The following is a 21,518-nucleotide window of genomic DNA, read 5'->3' as shown; positions in this document are numbered from 1 at the left end:
GCCTATGTAATCAGAAGATAAGCAAATTGTGGGCTTGGATTGTGGACTGTCTCCAGAAAAGCAGAAGAAAATTGCTTACAGTTTTCCCATGTAGAAATAGCCACTACTAGTATTTTGTTCTCTTTGGTTTAACAAAAGATTGTTGAATTTGATACGAGAATGACTAGTGGAAACTTCTACACAAAGTCTTCCACCACAAAGACTAATGGTGAGAATTTAGATAATATGAGGATGTGGGTTTTTTTTTTTAGTAGCATATCTGTCATTCATCTGTGTCCTCTCATAATCATGCTTTGTGGGTATCGTGTTCCTAGTAGCTCAGAATACAGTATTTCATCATCTAAATTGGGTCTAGGAACCAAAGAAATTTCTTGGCTATGATTCCTCTTGAATTGAAGACCTGTGTAGAGACAGTATATATATTTAACACACAAGATTGAAAGGGTCTAGATTAAGTGCACTAGACAATCCTGTTTAAAAAGAGAGATGGGGTATGTGAAATAGTCCATAGCAGTTCTGAACATCTGGACACATGTTGCCAGTTCCTTGGGCAGCGCTCAGTCCTGCTTCCACGGAATTGTTCTCATTGGGTCGTGGCTCCTTCCTTTGGTCTTTGCTTTTACCTTCTAAAGCATTCTTTTTTTTCCCCTCCTAAAACATGTTTTCCATTTGTAACAGTGGCTTTTCTTGGCTTGCTTCTTGCCTATAGTAGCTCAGGATCTGAAGGCCTCCTTTTATTTTGTATGTTTTAGTCCCTTCTTATCTGTAGGGAATACATTCCAAGATTCCCAGTGGCTGCTAAAACCACAGACAGTATTAAAACTTTACTGTGTTTTATCCTAGACATACATATATAATACAAAGTTTTATTTATAAATTAGGTATAGTAAAAGGCTAGCAAAAACAGCTAATAATATGGTAAAATAATTACATCATTGTAGTTTGATAAAAGTGATATGAATGTGTCCATTGTACATCTGGAATTACTAGTAAATGTTTTTGGGACCCTGGTTGATGGTGGATAACTATAATCACAGACTGAGAAACCAAGGATTGGGAGATTTAACTGTGCCTTTCATCTCAAGCTAATATACCTTCTTCAAAAACTGTGTAGACTTTCCATGTAATAGTCTATAATCTACAACATCAGGCAGAACTATACTCACACATCTCTTGTGAGGAGCTCTTTCCTTGTGAGGCTGCCTGTGAAGCTGATGGAAGCTTTTTAAGATCCTTAGAGCTTTTTGTCTGAAAGAATCTAAGATACTGATTTAGGTCTTACCACAAAATCTGGCAGTCATCCCACTCTAGGTTTGATCTTTGCCTGAAGGTTCTTTCTTACTTTGAGAACATTTTGTTGGACAAAAAGATGGCACTGAGCCCTCTGTGTTTCTTTGAAATTCCTTGTAAAAAGGGCTAGTTCATTTTGTAGTTTATCTCAATTATAAAGATAGCTAGTAGAAGTCATAAGAGGCTTCAGTGCTCTGCCTTGAATTGCCTTACTTTAAAAAAATTATTTATTTGCATGGAGGGTGAAGAGAGGGCCTCTTGACATTGTATACCAACTCCAGACACATGTGCCACTTTGTGCATCTGACTTTATGTGGGTACTAGGGAATTGAACCCAGGCTGGTAGGCTTGCAAGCAAGCGCTTTAACCATTGAGCCACCTCCCCAGCTCCCAAATCACTTTACTTTTGTATTCCATGGTCCATGTTACAATATGTGTCAGTTTTTTTTAAATATATATATATTTTAATTTTTTAATCTATTTATTTGAGAGCGACAGACACAGAGAGAAAGACAGATAGAGGGAGAGAGAGAGAATGGGCGCGCCAGGGCTTCCAGCCTCTGCAAACGAACTCCAGATGCGTGCGCCCCCTTGTGCATCTGGCTAACGTGGGACCTGGGAAACTGAGCCTCGAACCGGGGTCCTTAGGCTTCACAGGCAAGCGCTTAACCGCTAAGCCATCTCTCCAGCCCATGTGTCAGTTTTGACAAACTTTCCTATACCATGTAAAAGGGTCTCTTTTTTTTTCCATACAAAATATATTCTTTTTAAAAAATTTTTATTAGCATTTTCCATGATTATAAAAAATCCTGTATTAATTCCCTCCCCCCCACACACTTTCTCCTTTGAAATTCCATTCTCCATCATATTACCTCCCCATCCCAATCATTGTACTTACATATATACAATATCAACCAATTAGGTACCCTCCTCCCTTCCTTTCTCTTCCCTTTATGTCTCCTTTTTAACTTACTGGTGGGTCTCTTTTTATACAATTTTCCTTGGTATTTTTTCCTCACTATACGTTAAGTCCTCACTAGTAGTCAACCTGAGGCGTTGTTAGATAGGCTTCTACTAGATTTCCTCAAGACCCCTTAGGACAGACCTCAGATGGGTCTTTATTTGTATCTGGCTATTCTGGACCAATTCCTTAACCCAGTTTTATTTGTTTTGTTTTGTTTTTTGACGTAGGGTCTCTAGCTTAGGCTGACCTGGAATTCACTATGGAGTCTCAGGGTGGCCTTAAACTCATGGCTATCCTATCTCTGCATCCTGAGCGCTAGGATTAAAAACATGCACCACCATGCCCAGCTTAACCCAGTTCTTATCAGACTTCTCTCCACAGAGATTGTTACAACATAAATTGTTGTCTGCCACACATTGTTGGGAAGAAATAAACATGGAGTGTGCATATTTGAGGATTAATGCAAGGTGAGGAATGGTAAAATGTGCCTGCAAAACAAATAGTCAACAGAATTAACAATTGCAACAGGAATTCAGTTCATATATATTTTTTTGAGACAGTCTTAACTCTAGCTCAGGCTGGCGCAGCACTCATTGTAGCCCAGACTGACCCCAAACTCTATATATAAACATCCCTGCCTCAGCCTCCCGTGTACTGTGATTACACCTGGTATTACAACTGGGTTTAAATTTTTAAAAAGTAAAGTTTACTTGAAGAGCCTGAGAGGCTCCTGAGGTTAGCAAGAGAAATTAGAGGGAATGACAAAAGGAGACTTTTGAGTAGTGTAGAAAGAACTGCCTGGAGTAGAAAACAGAAAGACAAAAATCCTCAGTTTAAAAGCATGTAGGAAATTTTGGTCATGGTAAATAAATTAATACCAACACCACTTCAAAGAAATTGTAAAACATTGCAGCTAAAACAATAAAAATCCCTCAAGCTACTAGATGTCAAAACATGATACCTAGGATGGCAGCTGACCTTATATTTGTATCAGTAAATTCCAGAACGCAGGACAGTGATACCTTTAATGCACTGGAGGAAAACAACTATAGATAAAATTTTGAGAGTGAGGTCAAAATATTTTTTTACAGCTGGATGTGGTAGCACATACCTTTAATCCCAGCATTTAGGAGGCTAAGGTAGGATTGTTGTGAGTTTGAAACCAGCCTGGGACTACAGACTGAGTTCCAGGTTAGTCTGTGCTAGAGTGAGATCCTACCTTGGAAAAAAATGCATACACACACACACACACACGTTTAAATATTATCCTTAATACCTGTGGAGGCTACTAAAATATATATTTTAGCAGAAAGAAATTAGTCCAGAAGGAAGGCATAGGATCCCCAAACAATGCTGAATTCAACATAATGATGGGTTAGCAAAATTGTTCTTTAATATCTAAGAATTCTCTTTAGTTGACTTTTTGTCTTTTCAACATCTGACTCAGCTTTATTGTCTTTTCCACCATTTTCCTAGTAAATTTCAATGGTTTTGTCTAGTCGTCTTTTGCTAATTTGGGGCATGGTTTGTCCCTCCCCGAATTCCTTAAGGTGTAATGTTAGGTTGTTTGAGATTTTTCTGTTTTTTGATGTATTAGCTGCTATAAACTTTCCTCATAGAATTGCTTTTGCTGTGTTTAGTTTATCTTAATTATTTTTAATTTGTGAACAGAGAGAGTTCACACATGGATATGTGTGCACACCAGGGCCTCTTGCCACTGCAAACATACTCCAGATGTGTGCATCACTTTGTGCATCTAGCCTTACATGGGTGCTAGAGAATTGAACCTGGGAAAAACCCAGGCTGGCAACATGCAAACAACTTTTAACTGTTAAGCCATCTCCCTAGGCCCTAATCATCATCATCATCATCTTCTTCTCCCCCTCCCCCTCCTTCTCCCCCTCCTTCTCCCCCCTCCTTCTCCCCCTCCCCCTCTTTCTCCCCCTCCCCCTCCCCTCCCCCTCCTTTTCCCCCCTCCCCCTCCCCCTCCTTCTTCCCCTCCCCCTCCTTCTTCCCCTCCCCCTCCTCCCCCTCTTCCCCCTCCTCCTCCCCCTTCTCCTCCCCCTTCTTCTCCTCCTCCTCTTTTTAAAAAATTGACCTTCTAAAGTTAACAAAGACAGTATTACAGGTTACAAGCAATATTTTACATAATGTATTTTTGACCACATTCAACTTCTTTAAAGTGTTGCAAATTTATTTACAGAAGATTTTTTAGAAAATTTGCAGCTTTTTTTTCTGTTTCAACAATTGTCAGTTGGCATTTTATCTTCTACACAGAAAGTTTCATGAGGTATTTTTACATGACTAAGGAATCTAATATTGTTTTCTAATAAGTTCCATGTAGTTGCATCTAGATGACTATGTTTCAAGTTATAATTCTCCTGGTAGCTATTTTTCTTCTCATATCTGTAGTGTTCAGAGCAGTGCTTAGCACATAGCAAGTGTTTTAGGGGATTTTTTTGCTATTTACTTATTTAGGTTGGTCCAAGACTTATTTAGGTTGGGTCTCCCTGTCTGCCTCTCTGCACCACCACACTTGGCTTCTTGTTTACTCTTACTACCATCCTTTTCCTTCTGCGTATGATTGCATCTGTGGCAGGAAGGGTTGTCAAATTTTCAGCTCTTGTCAGGAACTCTTCCAGATATCAATCTCATATTTTTGGCCGCCAGCTAGATTCTGGCATAATTGCTCAATTTCTATATGTAAGACAATAGTCCTTATTCTTTTCACCTTCTAATGCCAAGGGGTAATGTTCTCCTCACTTATTTGTTAGTGTTCCACAGATTTTCTAATTTTGAACTCTGGACACTGTCTTTCACTCCTTTGTGTTCCTCCATATTGAGTTAATCACCAGGTAGCCTCAAATCTTTTTCTTATATTACCTCTTAATCTAGCTGTATCAGTTCATGATCTTGCTGTTGCCTTTGTGCCACAGTACTTTTTAACTGCTCACTCTTTTACCTTTCTAATTCACTGTCTAGTATAAAGTTTAGGTTTGACATTTAAACCTTTCTTTTCCTTAACTTTTTGTCAGCTAGGACTGCATTCATTTTCAAGTAACAAGCTTTCTCCTGACATTTATTCAGCTGCTTAAGCATGCCATGTGTGTTATCTTTTGGCCTTTCTTTTATGATTGTCTCATGGTTTCCAGGTGACTACTGTGACCTAAGTTCTTGCTTTCTTAACAGAAAGAAGGTGAGAAGAAAAGTTAGAAGTTCCTACTGGCTAAGTCAGCTACTTTGTTTTAAAAAAATGTTTTGTTCATTTTTATTTATTTATTTGAGAGTGACAGACAAAGAGAGAAAGAGGGAGGGAGGGAGGGAGGGAGAGAGAGAGAGAGAGAGAGAGAGGGAGGGAGAGGGAGGGAGAATGGGAGCACCAGGGCCTCCAGCCACTGCAAACAAACTCCAGACTCATGCACCCCTTTGTGCATCTGGCTAACGTGGGTCCTGGGGAATCAAGCCTCGAACTTGGGTCCTTAGGCTTCTCAGGCAAGCACTGAACCACTAAGTCTTCTCTCCAGTCCAAGTCAGCTACTTTTAAGGATGGGCATAAATGAGTCACCCAATGACTTCCCCTTGAATCACATTTGCTAAGATGGTTATGTATCTATCTATCTATAGGAAAGTATAGTATTTTGTTGGGCACTTAGCTGTCCCCTACAAAACTGGGCTTCTCTCTCTCTCTCTCTCTTTTTGTTTTTTTGAGGTAGGGTCTCACTCTAGCTCAGGCTGACCTGGAATTCATTATGTAGTCTCAGGGTAGCCTCAAACTCATGGCAGTACTCCTACCTGTGCCTCCCAAATGCTGGGGTTAAAGGCGTGTGCCACCATCTCCAGCCTGTGCTTCTCTTTTAAAGAAGAACAGGGAATTGCATATTGGGTAGGTAGTTAGCTATCTTGCCACAAATCCTCAATGGTATAACTATATATATACTTTATTTCAGCCTAACAAGTAACTGAGAATATACTGTATACTGTCCTTTTCTGCTCTTCAGTATAGTTCACTTTCCTAGAATATCCTTTATCTTCCATTCATCTTAATCCATTGTCTTTCAAAATCAGTTTATTTTTAGTTTTATTTACTTATTTGAGAGGGAGAGAGGCAGGAAGAAAGAACGGGAGCTCTAGGGCCTCCATCTGCTGCAAATGAACTCTAGATGCATGGACCACCTTGTGCATCTGGCTTTATATGGGTCCCAGGGAACCAAACCTGAGTTCTTTGGCTTTGTAGGCAAGTTCCTTAACTACTAAGCCATCTCTCCAGTCCCCAAAATCAGTTTTAAATCTAACTTTCCTTAATAAAAGTTCATGGGGGCTGGAGAGATGGCTTAGCGGTTAAGCGCTTGCCTGTGAAGCCTAAGGACCCCGGTTCGAGGCTCGGTTCCCCAGGTCCCACGTTAGCCAGATACACAAGGGGGCGCACGCATCTGGAGTTCGTTTGCAGAGGCTGGAAGCCCTGGCGCGCCCATTCTCTCTCTCTCCCTCTATCTGTCTTTCTCTCTGTGTCTGTCTCTCTCAAATAAATAAATAAATAAATATTAAAAAAAAATAAAAGTTCATGGGATCATTCCAGTTTGAAATTTTAATGTTTACCCTCCAGATACCATTAAAGCAATTGCCAGAGTTATTCATTTGGTAAATAATCTATTTCCTAATGAGACATTTTTCTTCTATAACTAATTTTAATTGTTAGTGCTACATGTTTACATTTCCATGTGAAGTTTTTTGGGTATACGCACAGTATGTGGTATGTGTGAAGAGTGGTATCTGCATACTTGTGCAGATAGGTGCTCCCCATGAGTGTGCATGTGGAAGGCATTTTCTTTCTTCTTTTTCTTTTCTTTTTTTTCTCAAGGTAGGGTTTCATTCTAGTCTAGGCTGACCTGGAATTTACTCTGTATTCTCAGGGTGCTGGGATTAAAGGCATGCGCCACCACACCTGGCACATCAGGTATTTTCTTGTCACTCCTTGCCGTATTTCCTTGAGACAAAGTCTGTCCCTCAACCCAGACCTCTGTCTGTTGGCAGGTTACAGACATGCATGGCTATGCCCAGCTTTTTATGTGGCTTCTGGGCAAACTTACGTTGGAACTTGGTGGTCTCCAGACCGAGAGGTACTTAAAGCATTCTTAACCACTGAGCGATCTCCTCAGCTCCTCCCAGGTTCTTCACTGGAGTTCTGTGATTATGCACTGAAAGTCTTTGCCCTTGATCTCTTACACTGTGCTTTGTGTGTAGTTGTGCACAACATTTATTCAGTAACTCTCTGTCAGCCAGTGCCCCCAGGAAGACTTCTTTGTATATGAGGGTATCTTACCAATAACATTCTTTTTTGCATCTTTATTGTTTCCTCTAATAGGTCAATGTTATGAAAAAGACTGCGGATGGGAATGGCATGTCTTACAGTGACGGAAATGGAAGCAACTTCCACATCTTCTATACATCAGAATGGCGATATTCCTGGAAATGATAATTCTGTGAAGCAAGCAGACCCTGTTCTTGAGGTGCATCTGTACCATTCCCTTGGGAAAACAGAAGGAGATTATCTGAAGTTTCCAGCTGGAGAGTATGTTGCAGAAGAAATTTGTATTGCTGCTTCTAAAGCTTGCGGTAAGTTTTAAAAGTCAGCATTTTCCTCCTATTAGCAGATTATTGGTTTAATTATGCTGCTCTAATACAGTGTATATGTATAATATGGCTAGCACCTGTGTTTTCACATGCATGAAAATGAGTAAAGTACTAGAGTTGAATTGTAAATGATTCTGCCATAGACCAGATAGCAAAACAAATTGAAGCCTGTAAATGTTGCTGAGTACTTTTATATTATATTTCCACATGGGATATCTCATGCCAGTCTTTTTTTTTTTTTTTTTTTTGAGACAAAGTTTTCTATATAGCCCAAATTGGCCTGGAACTCACTGTGTAGAACAGGTTGTACTCAAACTCTCTTACATCCTCCTGCCTCAGCCTCTTAAGTTCTAGGATTATAGGTATGAGACATCATACTCCCAGCTTTATAAGTAAATCTTTTAATTATTTTTCTTATTTATTTGTGTGTGTGTGTGTGTGTGTGTGTGTGTATACTTGTGTGCCACATTGTGAGTGGAGGTCAGAGGACAACTTTTGGGTTGATCCTAGCCTTCCACTTTGTTTTGAGGCAAACACTTCTTCACCACTTGGTTTGTGAGTTTCTGACTCTGCCTCCTTTCTCTCTATATGTGTATTAGGATTACAGAAGCTTTTCACAGCTTCTCCTTTTACATGGGGTCTGAACTCAAGTACTTTATCCACTGAGCCATCTCCTCAGTTCCTATAAATAAATACTAAAACTACACCGAGTATAGTATGAAAATAAGATAGCACTGTAGCAGATACCTACTTGTTGCTGGGATAAACCTGACCAGAAGCATCTGATGGGAGGAAAAGTTTTATTTCAGGCTAACAGTTTTGAAGGGAAGTTTCATAATAGCAGGGAAAGTATGGTAGAGTACATGCTGGGCTTCACCTCTTGTCATTATCACCTGGAAGGCAGCAGCGAGAATGAGCTAGCCAGAGAACAGCCAGTACTAATGAACCTCAAGGTCCACCCTCAGTGACATACCTCTTCTAGCAAGGTTCCCTTTTCCAAAGGTTCCACCAGCTGGGTGTCCAGTGTGAGGCTTCAACACAAACACACTAGGCTGTGGTGTACATTTCATTCAATCACCACAGTCAGTTTGTATATGGTGGAGTATGTATTTGCTTGAAATCCTTGATTAAATATTCTACAGTTACAGTTTGAAAATCAGTTTTTTACTTTTGAAGGTGTCTGTCAATGTCATGTATACTTTTTTCCTTTGGTGTGTGTTTTTTATTAGCCAATGTTCATTTAATTTATTTAATCAACCCTTATGTAAACTTTGGTATGTCTTGAAATAATTTTTATCTTAAAACTTTGTTTTATTTTTTTATGGCCTGTCCAAAACTATGGACCATTGAACTAACTCCTTTCCTTTCCCTTTCTCTTTCCTTTTCTTGTCCCTTCCAAGTTTTTGAACATTTTCTTTAGAGTTGTCATATTTCAGAGGACTGAGGTTACTAGCAACCTATTATACTATCTACTTTAAAAATTATCTTTTAATAAAGAAGATGAGTTGACATTTTTCTTTTGTTATGAGTACTAGTATTACTTTAATTCTAGAGGTAAGTTAAATGTCTAATATAACAATCATAAGAAAGTGCTATAACATTAACTTATCCTGTCTTATTTAAGATAAGATTAGCTAATTGGTATAGGTCAAGAGTAAATGATTTTCATATATCCAGTTTCAAGATAGTATATGAAATTGTAGTAAAGGTCATTAATACCAACTGGAAGAACAGTTTAAATTTGTTAACAGTATGCATTCTTTGAAATTAGCATATTTTTGAAATCTTAGGTATTATTCTTAAAGCAGATGGTTCCAAATAGGGACTTGGGTAAATTGAAGTGACTCACAGATAGCAGTAGCTGTCTGTCTCCAATTTACAGTATCTAGTGGTTATTTTCTTGTCTATTGTGTGGCTAGTCTTTAAATTTTATAGTAACCATTTCCTTAAGCTTAGTTGATAAATTTAGATTAGTTTCTTATGAAATCTATTTACCACTAGTTTGTTTTTGTTGAGTTTATATTTATATCTTATAATCTCCATGACTGAGTCCTTCAGATACTTAAAAATATAAGTTGAGTTCTTTTGTGTCACTTTCCTGCCCGTTATTGAGAATGGTGTATTGAATTCTTCAGCTAGAGCCCCAGTGATGCAGTCAGTTAGCACATAGTACCTACACGAATTCTTCAAGTACTGTTGTTGAATTGTGTGTTTCTTTCTTTGGTTGTAAGTTTTTGGTTCATGGATTTTGGGTTTAATTTGTTAGGCACATACATATTTATTATATCTTCTTGATATAGCTTCAACTGACAATAATAGTCTTTATTTTTTACTTAAAATCTATTTTTCTAATGCTAGCATAATTACGTTAGCTTTCTTTTGTTTATCATTTGCATAGGTTTTTTTTTCATCATTTCTTGCATCTTATTCATACCTTTACATTCAGAATGAGTCTCTTATGGACACCACATAGTTGAGACATATATTTTATCTATTCTAGCAATATTTGCCTTTAGTTGGGTAATGTTGTTACTTTATATTTGAAGTAGTAATAAGGAGTACTAATTTCTCCTATCTTGTTTTCTACATATCTTTTATCACTTTCATTCCTATATTTCTCTATTATTGCCTCTTGTTGTGTTTAAATTTTTGTTAATACATCATTTTTTAGTTTTTTCTGTATATTTTTAGTTGATTTTCTTAGGATTTACACTAAGAATTAAAGTTAATCTTTTAAATTTATAGCAGTCTATTTTGAAATAATACTATATATACAGCTCTATCCCTCCACTTTTGTGTTCTTGCTTTACTTACTGTATCTTTACATATTGTGTATCATTAACATATATTTATAATTAATGGTTTGTTCATTTGTATTTTAAGTCAGATAGGGTGAAAATAGGAGTCAAAATAAAAATACAGTATTATGGCTTTCTATTTACATAGTTATCCTATCAGATTTCTGTTTCTTAATATGATTTCTGAATTGCGCTTTGTTATTTCCATCTGAGTGATGCCCTCTAGCACTTTTACAAACACCAGGCTCGTTTAGCTTTTGTTTATCCATTAATATCTGCCTATCTTCTTCACTTTTGAGCAATCATTTTTCCAGATACAACAAAATTTTTTAGTTTTTATTCTTGAAGCACTTTAACAGTCATTATTTATTTATTTATTTGAGAGAGAAAGAGGCAGAGAGAGAGAGAGAGAGAAAAGAATATGAGAATTAATGGGTGCACTAGAGCTCCTAGCCATTGCAAATAAACTCCAGACGTATGTGCCACCTTGTGCATTTGGCTTTACATGGATACTGGTGAATCAAACTGAAGTCCTTAGGCTTTGCAGGCAAGCATCTTAATTGCTGAGACATCTTTCCAGCCTTTCTTGGAGCACTTTAAGTAAGTCATCACAGTGGTCTTATGATCTTATGATTTTTGATAAGGAATTAACTTTTAGATTTAAACAAGATTCCTGTAATAATGAGTCATATTTCCCCCTTAATGCTTTCAAGATTATTTCTTTATTTGTCACTAACAGTTTCAATTTTTTTTAAACAGGTTCTGACATATAGCTCAGGCTGGCCTCAAGCTCATGGTAGCACAAACTATCTTCAAACTCTTGGCCCTTGATGTAGTAACTTTCTTGTTGCTGGGACAAAGCATTAGACCAAAAGCTGCTGAGGGAGAAAAGTTTTTATTTTTGCTTATAGTCTTAAGGGAAAGATTCATGATGGTGGGGAAAACCGTGACATGAGCAGAGGCAGGACATCAGTTTTGCCACAGCAAGTAGAAAACAGCAGCAAGAGAGTGAGCTCAGTTTCAGGAAAGGGAAGCTATCAATAACACCCCTAAGCTGGAACACACCTCCTCTCTAACAAGGCTCCACCTCCCAAATTGCCACTAGCTTGTGCCCAGGCATTCAGAACACATGAATTTATGGAGTCATCTGATCAAACCATCACAGTCCTCTTGCCTGAGCCTCCCTAGTGGTGCATGTACTACCATAACTGGCTTTAATAGTGGGATTTTCAGTAGGTCTTACTGTGCAGTACTCTGCATTTACTTGTCTTCCTACAGCTTTTTTCTTTTTCTCCTTGATTTGTAAGTTCAAGCTTCTTATTAAATTTTGGGAGTTGTGGCTCTTATTCTTTACATATTCTTTTCTCTACTTTCTTTCCCCTACATTTGTAGGTATATTTGGTGTGCTGGAATGGTGCCTCGAAGGTCTGCTAGGCTTTGCTAATGTTTTTTATTCCTTAGACCCTGTATTTTAATTAACTGGTCCTGAAGTTGGCAGCTCTTTGCTAATAGATTTTGAAATCTTCTGGTGGCTTTTAGGTTCAGTTATTGTATATCTATGCTGTGTTTTTGTTTGTATGGTCACTGTCTCTAACCATGCTTTGTGTTTGTGATACAGCCCTCAACTGTCTTCCATTAGCACTTAAGCAATGGATTCCTAGTTTCAGTATATTTAAAGCAGTTGATTTTAAAATTTTAAATCTAGTACTCTGTGTTCCTTAGAGATAGTGTCCTGTGAATGGCATTGTGTGAATGGGCATATATTCTTATCTACTTGCATATCTGTATATACATATTTGTTTTTGTTGAACATTGAAATGTTGGGTGTTTTAAATGTGAACTATAAATTCTATTCTCTTTCCTCCTGTTTTCCTTGCTTGCTTTGGCTGGTTTTAATTAGTGACTTTATTTACATAATCTGTCGTATCTTTTGTTGTGTGTAATTTCTGATATTCTTTGTCTCATAGACATTTTTTTTTCCCCCACAGAGATTTCTTTGAATTCCAAGGGCTAAAAGGAAAGAACAGAAGACATTCGTTAGTGTTTGCAGACTATCTCTGTGTTGGGCATTCCATCAGTGCTTAGCTTATCCAGTTATAACTCAACTTTGCCTCCCTTCTTGCTTGTGCTAAGCTAATGATCAGTGTGAGGGAAAAGGTTAGAGTTTTCTTGAAGCTCCCATCCAATACATTGCTGGTTTGCCTGGCAGTGTTTTCAAGGATTGACTTATTTTATCTGCATTCTGTTCTGAGAAAGTTCTGAGTCAAGTGGCACATGATTGAGCTGTACATCAATTCTTTAGTCAGCCTTTTGTCAGATTAAAAGAGTTTGCTGAGGCCAAGGTTGTCTTTGGCCATTCCATTGTCAGGGAGCATTTTTTCCAGACCTTACTGAGCTGAAACTGACTGGGACAAGGGAAACGCCAAGTACCACAAACTGTCCTTCCATCTTGAAATTGTTGTTCTCTTGATTTAGCATTTATTTCGTTGTTGCTTATCTTTGTCTTCCAGAATTCTCATGACAGGTTTTATTCAGGTTTTCTGTATTGCTCTGGAAGAAAAAGCCCTTAGAGCTGTCTGTGCAACCATGTAGACTGATGTCACTCTTCACTTTACTTGTGTGATCATAATTTCCTTTCCTTTTTTGAGCATATTTATAATGATTACTTTGAAGGTGGCTAGATCTGACTTCAATTCCTCTCACAGAGGTGTGTGTTATTTCCTTTTTTCCGGTGCATTACATTGTTTTCTTTACTGTCTTGTAGTCTTTCTGTTAAAAACTATGTACTTTAGATAATATCTTATAGAAAACTGGGATATTAATTCCTTTTGGTATTTGCTGATTATCCTGTAACTGATTTTAATTTTTTCTGTAGTTATATACTGAATAATTTCAGTTCTTTGCAATTCACTGAAATTTTGTGAGTTGACTAATCAACTGTTTTGTTAAATGCTTCATACGCATTTAAAAGTGTAGAATTGTGTGCTCACCAAGTGTTTTAGTTTGAAGTATGAACTAAAGTTAATGATTGAAAATTTTTATCCTTTTAGGGTTTTTTTTTTTTTTGCCAGTCTCTGAGGATTTTGAATCTTGTTGATTTTTTTCTTTGATTTTATGCATTTTTGTTGCTGCTGCTGCTGCTGCTTCTTCCTTCTCCTTCTTCCTTCCTCCTCCTCCTTCTTCTTCTTTCTTTCTTTGCCTTTCTTTTTCTTTCTTCTCTCTTCTTCTTCTCTTTTCCCAAAGGTAAGGTCTCACTCTAGCCCAGGCTGATCTGGAACTCACTCTGTAGTCGCAGGCTGGCCTTGAATTCACAGTAATCCTCCTACATCTGCATCCGAGTGCTGGGATTCAAGGTGTAGCCACCACACTCAACTTGCTTCATGTATTTTGAAGCCATGTTATTTGTTGCTCTATTTTTGTGTGTGTGTGTTGTGTAGGTGTGTGTATTCAGATATAACTGTAAGTGTGCAAAAGTCAGAAAAAAGACATTGAATGACCCTATTGCGTTTCTTGCTTCCCTGAGACAGAAGCACTCAATGAACAGGAGTTCCCCATTTTTCAGTTAGACTGGTTGACCAAGGCTTCCCAACAACCTTCCTGTCACTGCCCCCCTCAGCACTGGGGTCATAGGCTTGTGTGACCTTGCCTAGCTTTTTAATTAGGTGTTTGGGATCAATCTCGGGTTCTTAGGCTTGCATAGAAAGCATTCTTACTCATTGAACCATCTTCTCAGCCCCTGCATATAAATTTAAATTCATATTTTTCAAGCTTCTTGCTGCCTTGAACCTGCTTGTGAAGTGTTCCTTTTCATCTCAATGAATACTTTTCCTAAAAGTTAAATTTTTCTCACCAGTTTTCTTTTCATTTCTATTTCTATAGTGTATAATATTTCTCTTGTATATACTTTTGTTTCATTCTGAGACATTAGGCATAGCTCAGACTGTCACGATTCAGCTGGGTTATATGTCCATGGTATTTGCAACTACTATATTATATAACACCTTTCTTTTTTGAGTATATCTTAGCTCCTGAAGCATTTATAGGCTACGTACATACCTACCTCCGTGCTTATGCACATTTAATGACTTCTTCCTGTAGTTGTATAGAATAGCTACATTCCAAGTTGCTTTCAGCTTATGTACTGTTTTTCAGAACTCTCTTGGTGATTTGACTCTATTTATCCCTCTTGATAATGTTATTTTTATCTTTCCCCTACATTCTCCTTTTCTGTAACATTTATTATTGTCATTGTACTTCTTGGATTATAAATTTCCAATGTTGTCTTTATTTTATTGTGAGATTCTTAAAGCTGTTCATTCCCTTTTGTTTTTGTACTTATGTTCTGTGGTTTTCTTGATAGGATCTCATTAAGTTGCCCAGGATAATGAACTTAGATAGGCCTTGCACTTGTAATCGTTCTCCCCTGGCTCTGCTGTAGCTGGGATTATAGGCATGTAGCACTATACCTGGCTCATTTTGGTATTTTCAGTACCTGCCTTGTATTTGTTACAAAATAAGGACTCTGGCCAGGTGTGGTGGCACATACCTTTAATCCTAGCACTTGGGAGGTATAGGAGGAGCTCTGAGTGTTCAAGGCCACCCTGCGACTGCATAGTGAATTCCAGGTCAGCCTGGGCTACAGTACGACCCTACCTGAAAACCCAAAAAATAAAAATAAATCAAATAAGTACTTTGATAACATTAGTGGATTGGTGACCAGTCTTGCTGTAAAATATGGAGCCTAAGCACAATACTGGCAACATCTTAGGAAAGAGAAACACATTGAAGGAATCTTAATAGGACTAAAAAGAATTTGGGCTTGGCATGTAGGGAAACAAAGGGAGTTTATGTTGCTGAGATTTCTTTGAAGTCCCATCTTTTTATTATAAGTGTATCTGAAGTGCAGTTTTTATTACTTGCTAGATAACTATTAACAAACTATTAAAAAATGTATTAAGGGGCTGGAGAGATGGCTTAGCGGTTAAGCGCTTGCCTGTGAAGCCTAAGGACCCCGGTTCGAGGCTCGGTTCCCCAGGTCCCACGTTAGCCAGATGCACAAGGGGGTGCACGCGTCTGGAGTTTGTGTGCAGAGGCTGGAAGCCCTGGCACACCCATTCTCTCTCTCCCTCTATCTGTCTTTCTCTCTGTGTCTGTTGCTCTCAAATAAATTAAAAAAAAATTTAAAAAAATGGATTAAGTATAAAACATAATTTTAATTTTGGAATCAGTGACCAAGTATAGTTTATAAGTAATGTTTCTTATTATTAGTTTAGAAGTTTAACCCATTTTTTGTTTTTGGTTTTTTGAGGTAGGGTCTTGCTGTAGCCCAGGCTGACCTGGAATTCACTATATGAATTCTCAGGGTGGCCTTGAACTCACAGTGATCCTCCTACCTCTGCCTCCCGAGTACTGGGACTAAAGGCATGTGCCACCATACCTGATCTAATCCATTTTTTTGGTGTGGCATATATTCCCCTTTTCTGATTTCTTTGTCTGAATATATATGTACAAACATTCATTTTATTATTTTAATGTTTATAACTAACATATTTTTACATACAGTAAGAAACCATTATTCATCATTTAAAAAGCTCTAGTCCAGCTTAGTGATACATACCTGCAGTCTCAGTATTCAAGACATGGAGAAAAGAGTATCACAAGTTCAGGGCCAGCCTGGGGTACAGCAAGACCCTGCTTCAAAAAAAAAAAATCTTGATGCTTGATGAATGTGAATTCATTTTTCATGTATTATGTTAGTGTTGTATTGTTTCAAAAATCATGCTATTGTCTTATTCTTAAAAACACATCCTGTAGTAATAGTAACTAAAATATTTTAATTACTAGTAGTTTTGAAGTTAAATTCTCTTTCCAGAGTTTTTCTGATTAATTTCCTGTATGTGTTTTATGGCCTCTTCTTGGACAGTTTTATCTCCAGTTGGCATTACCTGTCTAAAACAGGAGATACACAGAAATGTGAGTAGAGGAGAGGGAGCACTTTCTGGTGTGAGAGACATGAATTCAGAGGCATGAATTATGTTATGTACCCGGTTGATTAGAGGATGATAGTCTAATTTCCAAATTTAAAGTATTTTCTCAGTATAGAAATAGCCTAATGAAAATATTATTCAGATAACGTAATTTTGTCAAATCATTAAAATGGCATTATTTCCTATCTGTTTGTGGCCTTTTAAAATTTATAATAGCTCACTCACTATAGTTTGAAGATAATTTACAGGGTGAGCCCTTTCCTTTGTCCAATACTGGTTTTCTTTTTTTCTTAGTACCTTTTTTTTTATTAATTTAAAATAATTCTTCCTTTTAAAAAATGATTTCTCTTTCCTGTACGCCTAATTTTTCCCCTTAGTGAATATAGTCATCATCCCTTGTGAATGTCTGCTGTTTTTCAGAAGTTGTGTTCTAATCACATATTCTGCCTCCTTGCCCCTGCTCAGTTTAAGATTTTGAAGTCATTATTCTATAAAATGAAATCATTCTGATTTGCATCTTGCTTTTCTCAAGAAAAAAACCTTGTAAAAAATTTATGTAAACCAATTACTTTTCCTCTCATTGTTTTGTTAAATTTCATAATAGTCCATAGCGTGGATCATACTGTGACAAGTGTTTATTGTCTTCTGTTGATTGTTTGTATTTATTTACCATTGTGCTGCCCTTTTAGGAGTAATAGAAGAAATTGCTGGATTGAAGGATTATTTAAAACCTTTTTATTGATAGCCTTCATAAATTTTTATACAAATTGATTTCTTAATATTATATAGGTATTGCTTTTTTGGAAGCTGTACTAGTTAATAATTCTAGCAAAATTGTAACACTACAGTTTACAGTGTTACAGTTCACTACTGTTATCTTATTATTTTTGCTAGATGACTTGGTATAAAATGTCATATAGTTTCAATTACATTTACTTTAATATCAGGTGGTATCATCTTTTTGAATATTTATTAATTGTGGGAATTGTTTTACTATGAATAATGCTTCTATTTTGTACCACTATTAATTTTTTTTGGCTTTTTGAGGTAGGGTCTCACTCTAGCTCAGGCTGACCTGGAATTCACTGTGTAGCCTCAGGGTGGCCTCGAACTTGTGATCCTCCTACCTCTGCCTACAAGTGCTGGGATTAAAGGCGTGTACCACCATACCCGGCCCACTATTAATTTTTAATCTTAATTATAAAATCATTTAGTTAATATTCTACATATAAATTAAATACCCAAGTGTATTCTCTACTCAAATTTTCTTTTTTATATTAAATCGTTTTGTATTCAATAAATACAGTCAGTTTGGTACCATTATTAGGTTCATCCATGACCTACCCCTTCCCCTTGGCCCCTCCTTGTTGAGGTATATGGGTCATGCATTGTGGAGTTAGCCCACAGTTATGGGTAAGATAAATGTCTCTGCATATCATGACCCAATATGTGGCTCTGACATTCTTTCCACCTCCTCTTCCGCAAAATATCCCTGAGCCATGTTGGGTTCATTTTTGGTCTGCATCAGTGATGAGGTGTTGGGGGCCTCTGGGGCTCTCTGATTTGGTAGGAGTTGATTTTTCTCTGTGTTGATCTCCTTCCCCCTTGTGTTGGTATCTGGTTCATCAGGAAAACATCACCCTTGCTTGTTTCGCCAATTTTTTTTAGTTTCAGCCGGGGTCCTTTTGTGGTATGATGGGGTGGCTCTCTCCTTAGGATCTACATCTGTCTGAAAAAGAGAAGCAGATTCTCCAGTGGAGAGTAGGTTAGCACCAGGACAAGATAACCCTTACTTTTTTTTTTTTTATAGAGAATTTAATAGGTGTAGACCTTCTTGTAGCCTCTGATTGATGGTAGCTTGATACTAGAGAGTGGGCTTATGTTTGTTTGGATATGGTTCTGACTTGTTTCCCAGCTCCAGTTATGGGTCCTATACCACTGAGGGGATCAGTTAGCCAAATCAAGAACAGTTGGTTCCCCACCATGGCTGTGTGCCACTATTACACTTGTGTGGGCCTCACACCAGGTTATTTGCTGCTAAGTAGGTTAGACCATGAGTTGTTTGGACAGATATTGGTTATTTCCCCCCAGTTGCCCATGTAGCACCTTCTGGCACTAGACACGCTGTCTGTCTGGGGACTGATTCTCTTCCAACGTCCAGCCATGCTGTTCCGTTTTACATGTCAACCACACAAGGTGTCTTCAGCAGTAGGGTCTTACCACTAATCTTTGGTGAGTCATCAAGTTCTCTGACAGAAATCTGCCTGTCTTTTAGGAAACCTTGTAGGTCTCTCTGATCAAAAGCTCATTGTGGATGATAGCCACATGCTTGGTACTGGGAGTTACAGGTCAGTGTCCACTAAGAGAAGGAGGAAAAAGATAACTAATCTACAAGAGTTAGAGAGAAGAGAGAGAGGGAGAGGGAGGGAGGGAAGATGTAGAAGATTAAGGTTAGTCTTCATCATACCCTCTCCGGTGTCTTGTGGTTCAGGTGTTCCCTGTAAGGGCCTGGTGAAGGTTCAGCCATTTGGTCTGCCTTTTAGGAAGTAGAATTTTATCGTACCATTGCCATTTGGGTCTAGATTTGTGTTTCCCACCCCTTCGATGCCCTTCCCTCCCTCCCCATCCATCCTAGTGTCTAGTCCCTGAGATGCTTGCTGGGTATGTAAGGTATCTTGGGTAGATTCAGGTTAAGTGCTGTAGATGAGTGAGACTATGTGGCGATTTTTTTTTTTTTTTTTTTGTGATTGGGTAAGTTCACTGAGAATGATCTGTTCCAGGTTCAACCATTTTTCCTCAAATTTCATTGTGTCATTTTTTAAATCACTACTGTATAGAATTTCATTGTGTAGATATACCACATCTTAGTTATCCATTCTTCAAAGTTACCATTCTGCCATTTACTTCAGATTTCCAAAACATATTATTGTTATAAATTACATCTGCATATTTTTTTTCCAACTTAGCTGTCTTTATAACCTCAGGATAAAGAAGTATACTTTGTTGTAATTTCTTGTAAAGGAATAATTATGGAATGTGTTTGTTAGTACTCATTCTAGAATTTTTTTTGTTTGTGTGTATATGTGGATGCAGTGTGGTGGTTTGATGTGTGTGGTGTATACACGTGTATGCGCCCTTGCAGTGCCTCATGCCCCATGTGCTCACTTGTGGCTGAGGATGGGGACAGGCATTTTGAGCCAGAGTCCCTTACTGATTGTAGAGCTTACTGTGTTTTGCAAGCCTGAATAAAATCCCTGTTCTCTGCTCCCCTTTGTGGGACTGAGGTTACAGTCACTCATGGTTATGACCAGCTAATGTGGGATCTGGAGATTTGAACTTGGGCAGTTTCAAGCCCCTCTGGCCCTTATGCTTGTGCAGGAAGCACGCTTAACTGCCTACCCATCTTTATTTATTTATTTATTTTGGTTTTTCTAGGTAGGGTCTTACTATGGCCCAGACTGACCTGGGATTCACTATGTAGTCTCAGGATGGCCTCGTACTCATAGTGACCCTCCTACCTCTGTCTCCTGAGTGCTGGCATTAAAGACATGCACCACCATGCCCAGCTCTGCCCATCTATTTTTAAAATCTGTTTTAATAAGCAAAATTACCTTCTTAAGGTCTATCTGGTTTGCTATTACAGTCAAACTAAATATGTGTCAATTTCTTTGTGATAGTAGAATTTATTTTTTTTTCTTTTTTAAAAAAAATTTTATTAGCATTTTCCATGATTATAAAAAAAAATCCCATGCTAATTCCCTCCCTTCCCCCCCCCACTTTCCCCTTTGAAATTCTCCATCATATTACCTCCCCATCAAAATCATTGTACTTACATATATACAATATCAACCTATTAAGTACCCTCCTCCCTTCCTTTCTCTTCCCTTTATGTCTCCTTTTTAACTTACTGGCCTCTGCTACTAAGTATTTTCATTCTCATGCAGAAGATAGTAGAATTTATAATTTATAATTTCATGCTTGGTTGAGCTCATATGTAATTCCCATCTGAGCTTGATGAGTTTTCCTTCTTTTTTGTTCTTCTTTCTTTTCCCTTCTCCTTCCTTCTCCATTGAAAAATTGGCAGATTCTAAATCTTTAATTTATAGTTCCATTTTTAATTCTTTTAAAACTCATTTATATATTTTGAGAGAAAGAAAGAGAAAGAGGCAGATAGAGAGACAGTGAGAATGGGCACTCCAGGGCCTCCAACCACTGCAAATGAACTCCAAATGCATATGCCACCTTGTGCATCTGGCTTACATGGGTCCTGGGGAATTGAACTTGGGTCTTTTGGCTTGGCAGGCAAGTGCCTTAACTGCTAAGCCATCTCTCCAGACTTAAAATTTTTTTTCCACTTTTAATTCTTGAAACTTTTTTTTTTTTGACTGGGTTGATTAGCAATTTTCTAGTCTTCACTCCCCTGAGCACTGAGGTTACAGTGTGTGGCCATGCCCAGATTATTACATGGATACTGGGGGTTGAAATTTAGGTCCTAATGCTTGCATAGCAAGTGCTTTTACCCACTGAGTCATTTCTTTAGCCCTTGAATCTTTTTTCAAATATATGTTTTGTTTTTCTAAAAACTGTTCATTTGTCTTTTCAAATTCATTGGCATGATGTTCAAGCATTAAAATATCTAATGGCTTCTGAATATTTTCATGATTTAGTACTATCAATTAAAATGAACAGATACATATGCATACTCACATAATACACTTCTCTCTAGGATTTAAGAGGGACTTGGAAATGTGAATCAAACTTTCTGCATGAGCAGGGATAAGTGGCATATGTTTTAATCCCAGAATTTGGGAAGTAGAGGTGGGAGAATTGCCATAAGTTTGAGGACAG

General features: G+C 37.8%; 1 protein-coding gene across 1 annotated transcript in view; it reads left to right on the top strand.

Moving 5' to 3' along the window:
* The window catches only part of Jak2 (Janus kinase 2), a 102,531-nt gene that overhangs the window by 3,166 nt on the left and 77,847 nt on the right, over positions 1 to 21,518 (top strand). Inside the window, exon 2 of the mRNA XM_045153281.1 lies at positions 7,617 to 7,867. Coding sequence (XP_045009216.1) covers positions 7,642 to 7,867 — 226 coding nt within the window. The 5' untranslated portion in view covers positions 7,617 to 7,641. The remainder of the gene's footprint in view (positions 1 to 7,616; positions 7,868 to 21,518) is intronic.

This window comes from Jaculus jaculus, chromosome 1 (assembly GCF_020740685.1).
Source record: "Jaculus jaculus isolate mJacJac1 chromosome 1, mJacJac1.mat.Y.cur, whole genome shotgun sequence".
Classification (NCBI taxonomy): domain Eukaryota; kingdom Metazoa; phylum Chordata; class Mammalia; order Rodentia; family Dipodidae; genus Jaculus; species Jaculus jaculus.
This window is presented reverse-complemented; position numbering and strand designations above follow the sequence as displayed.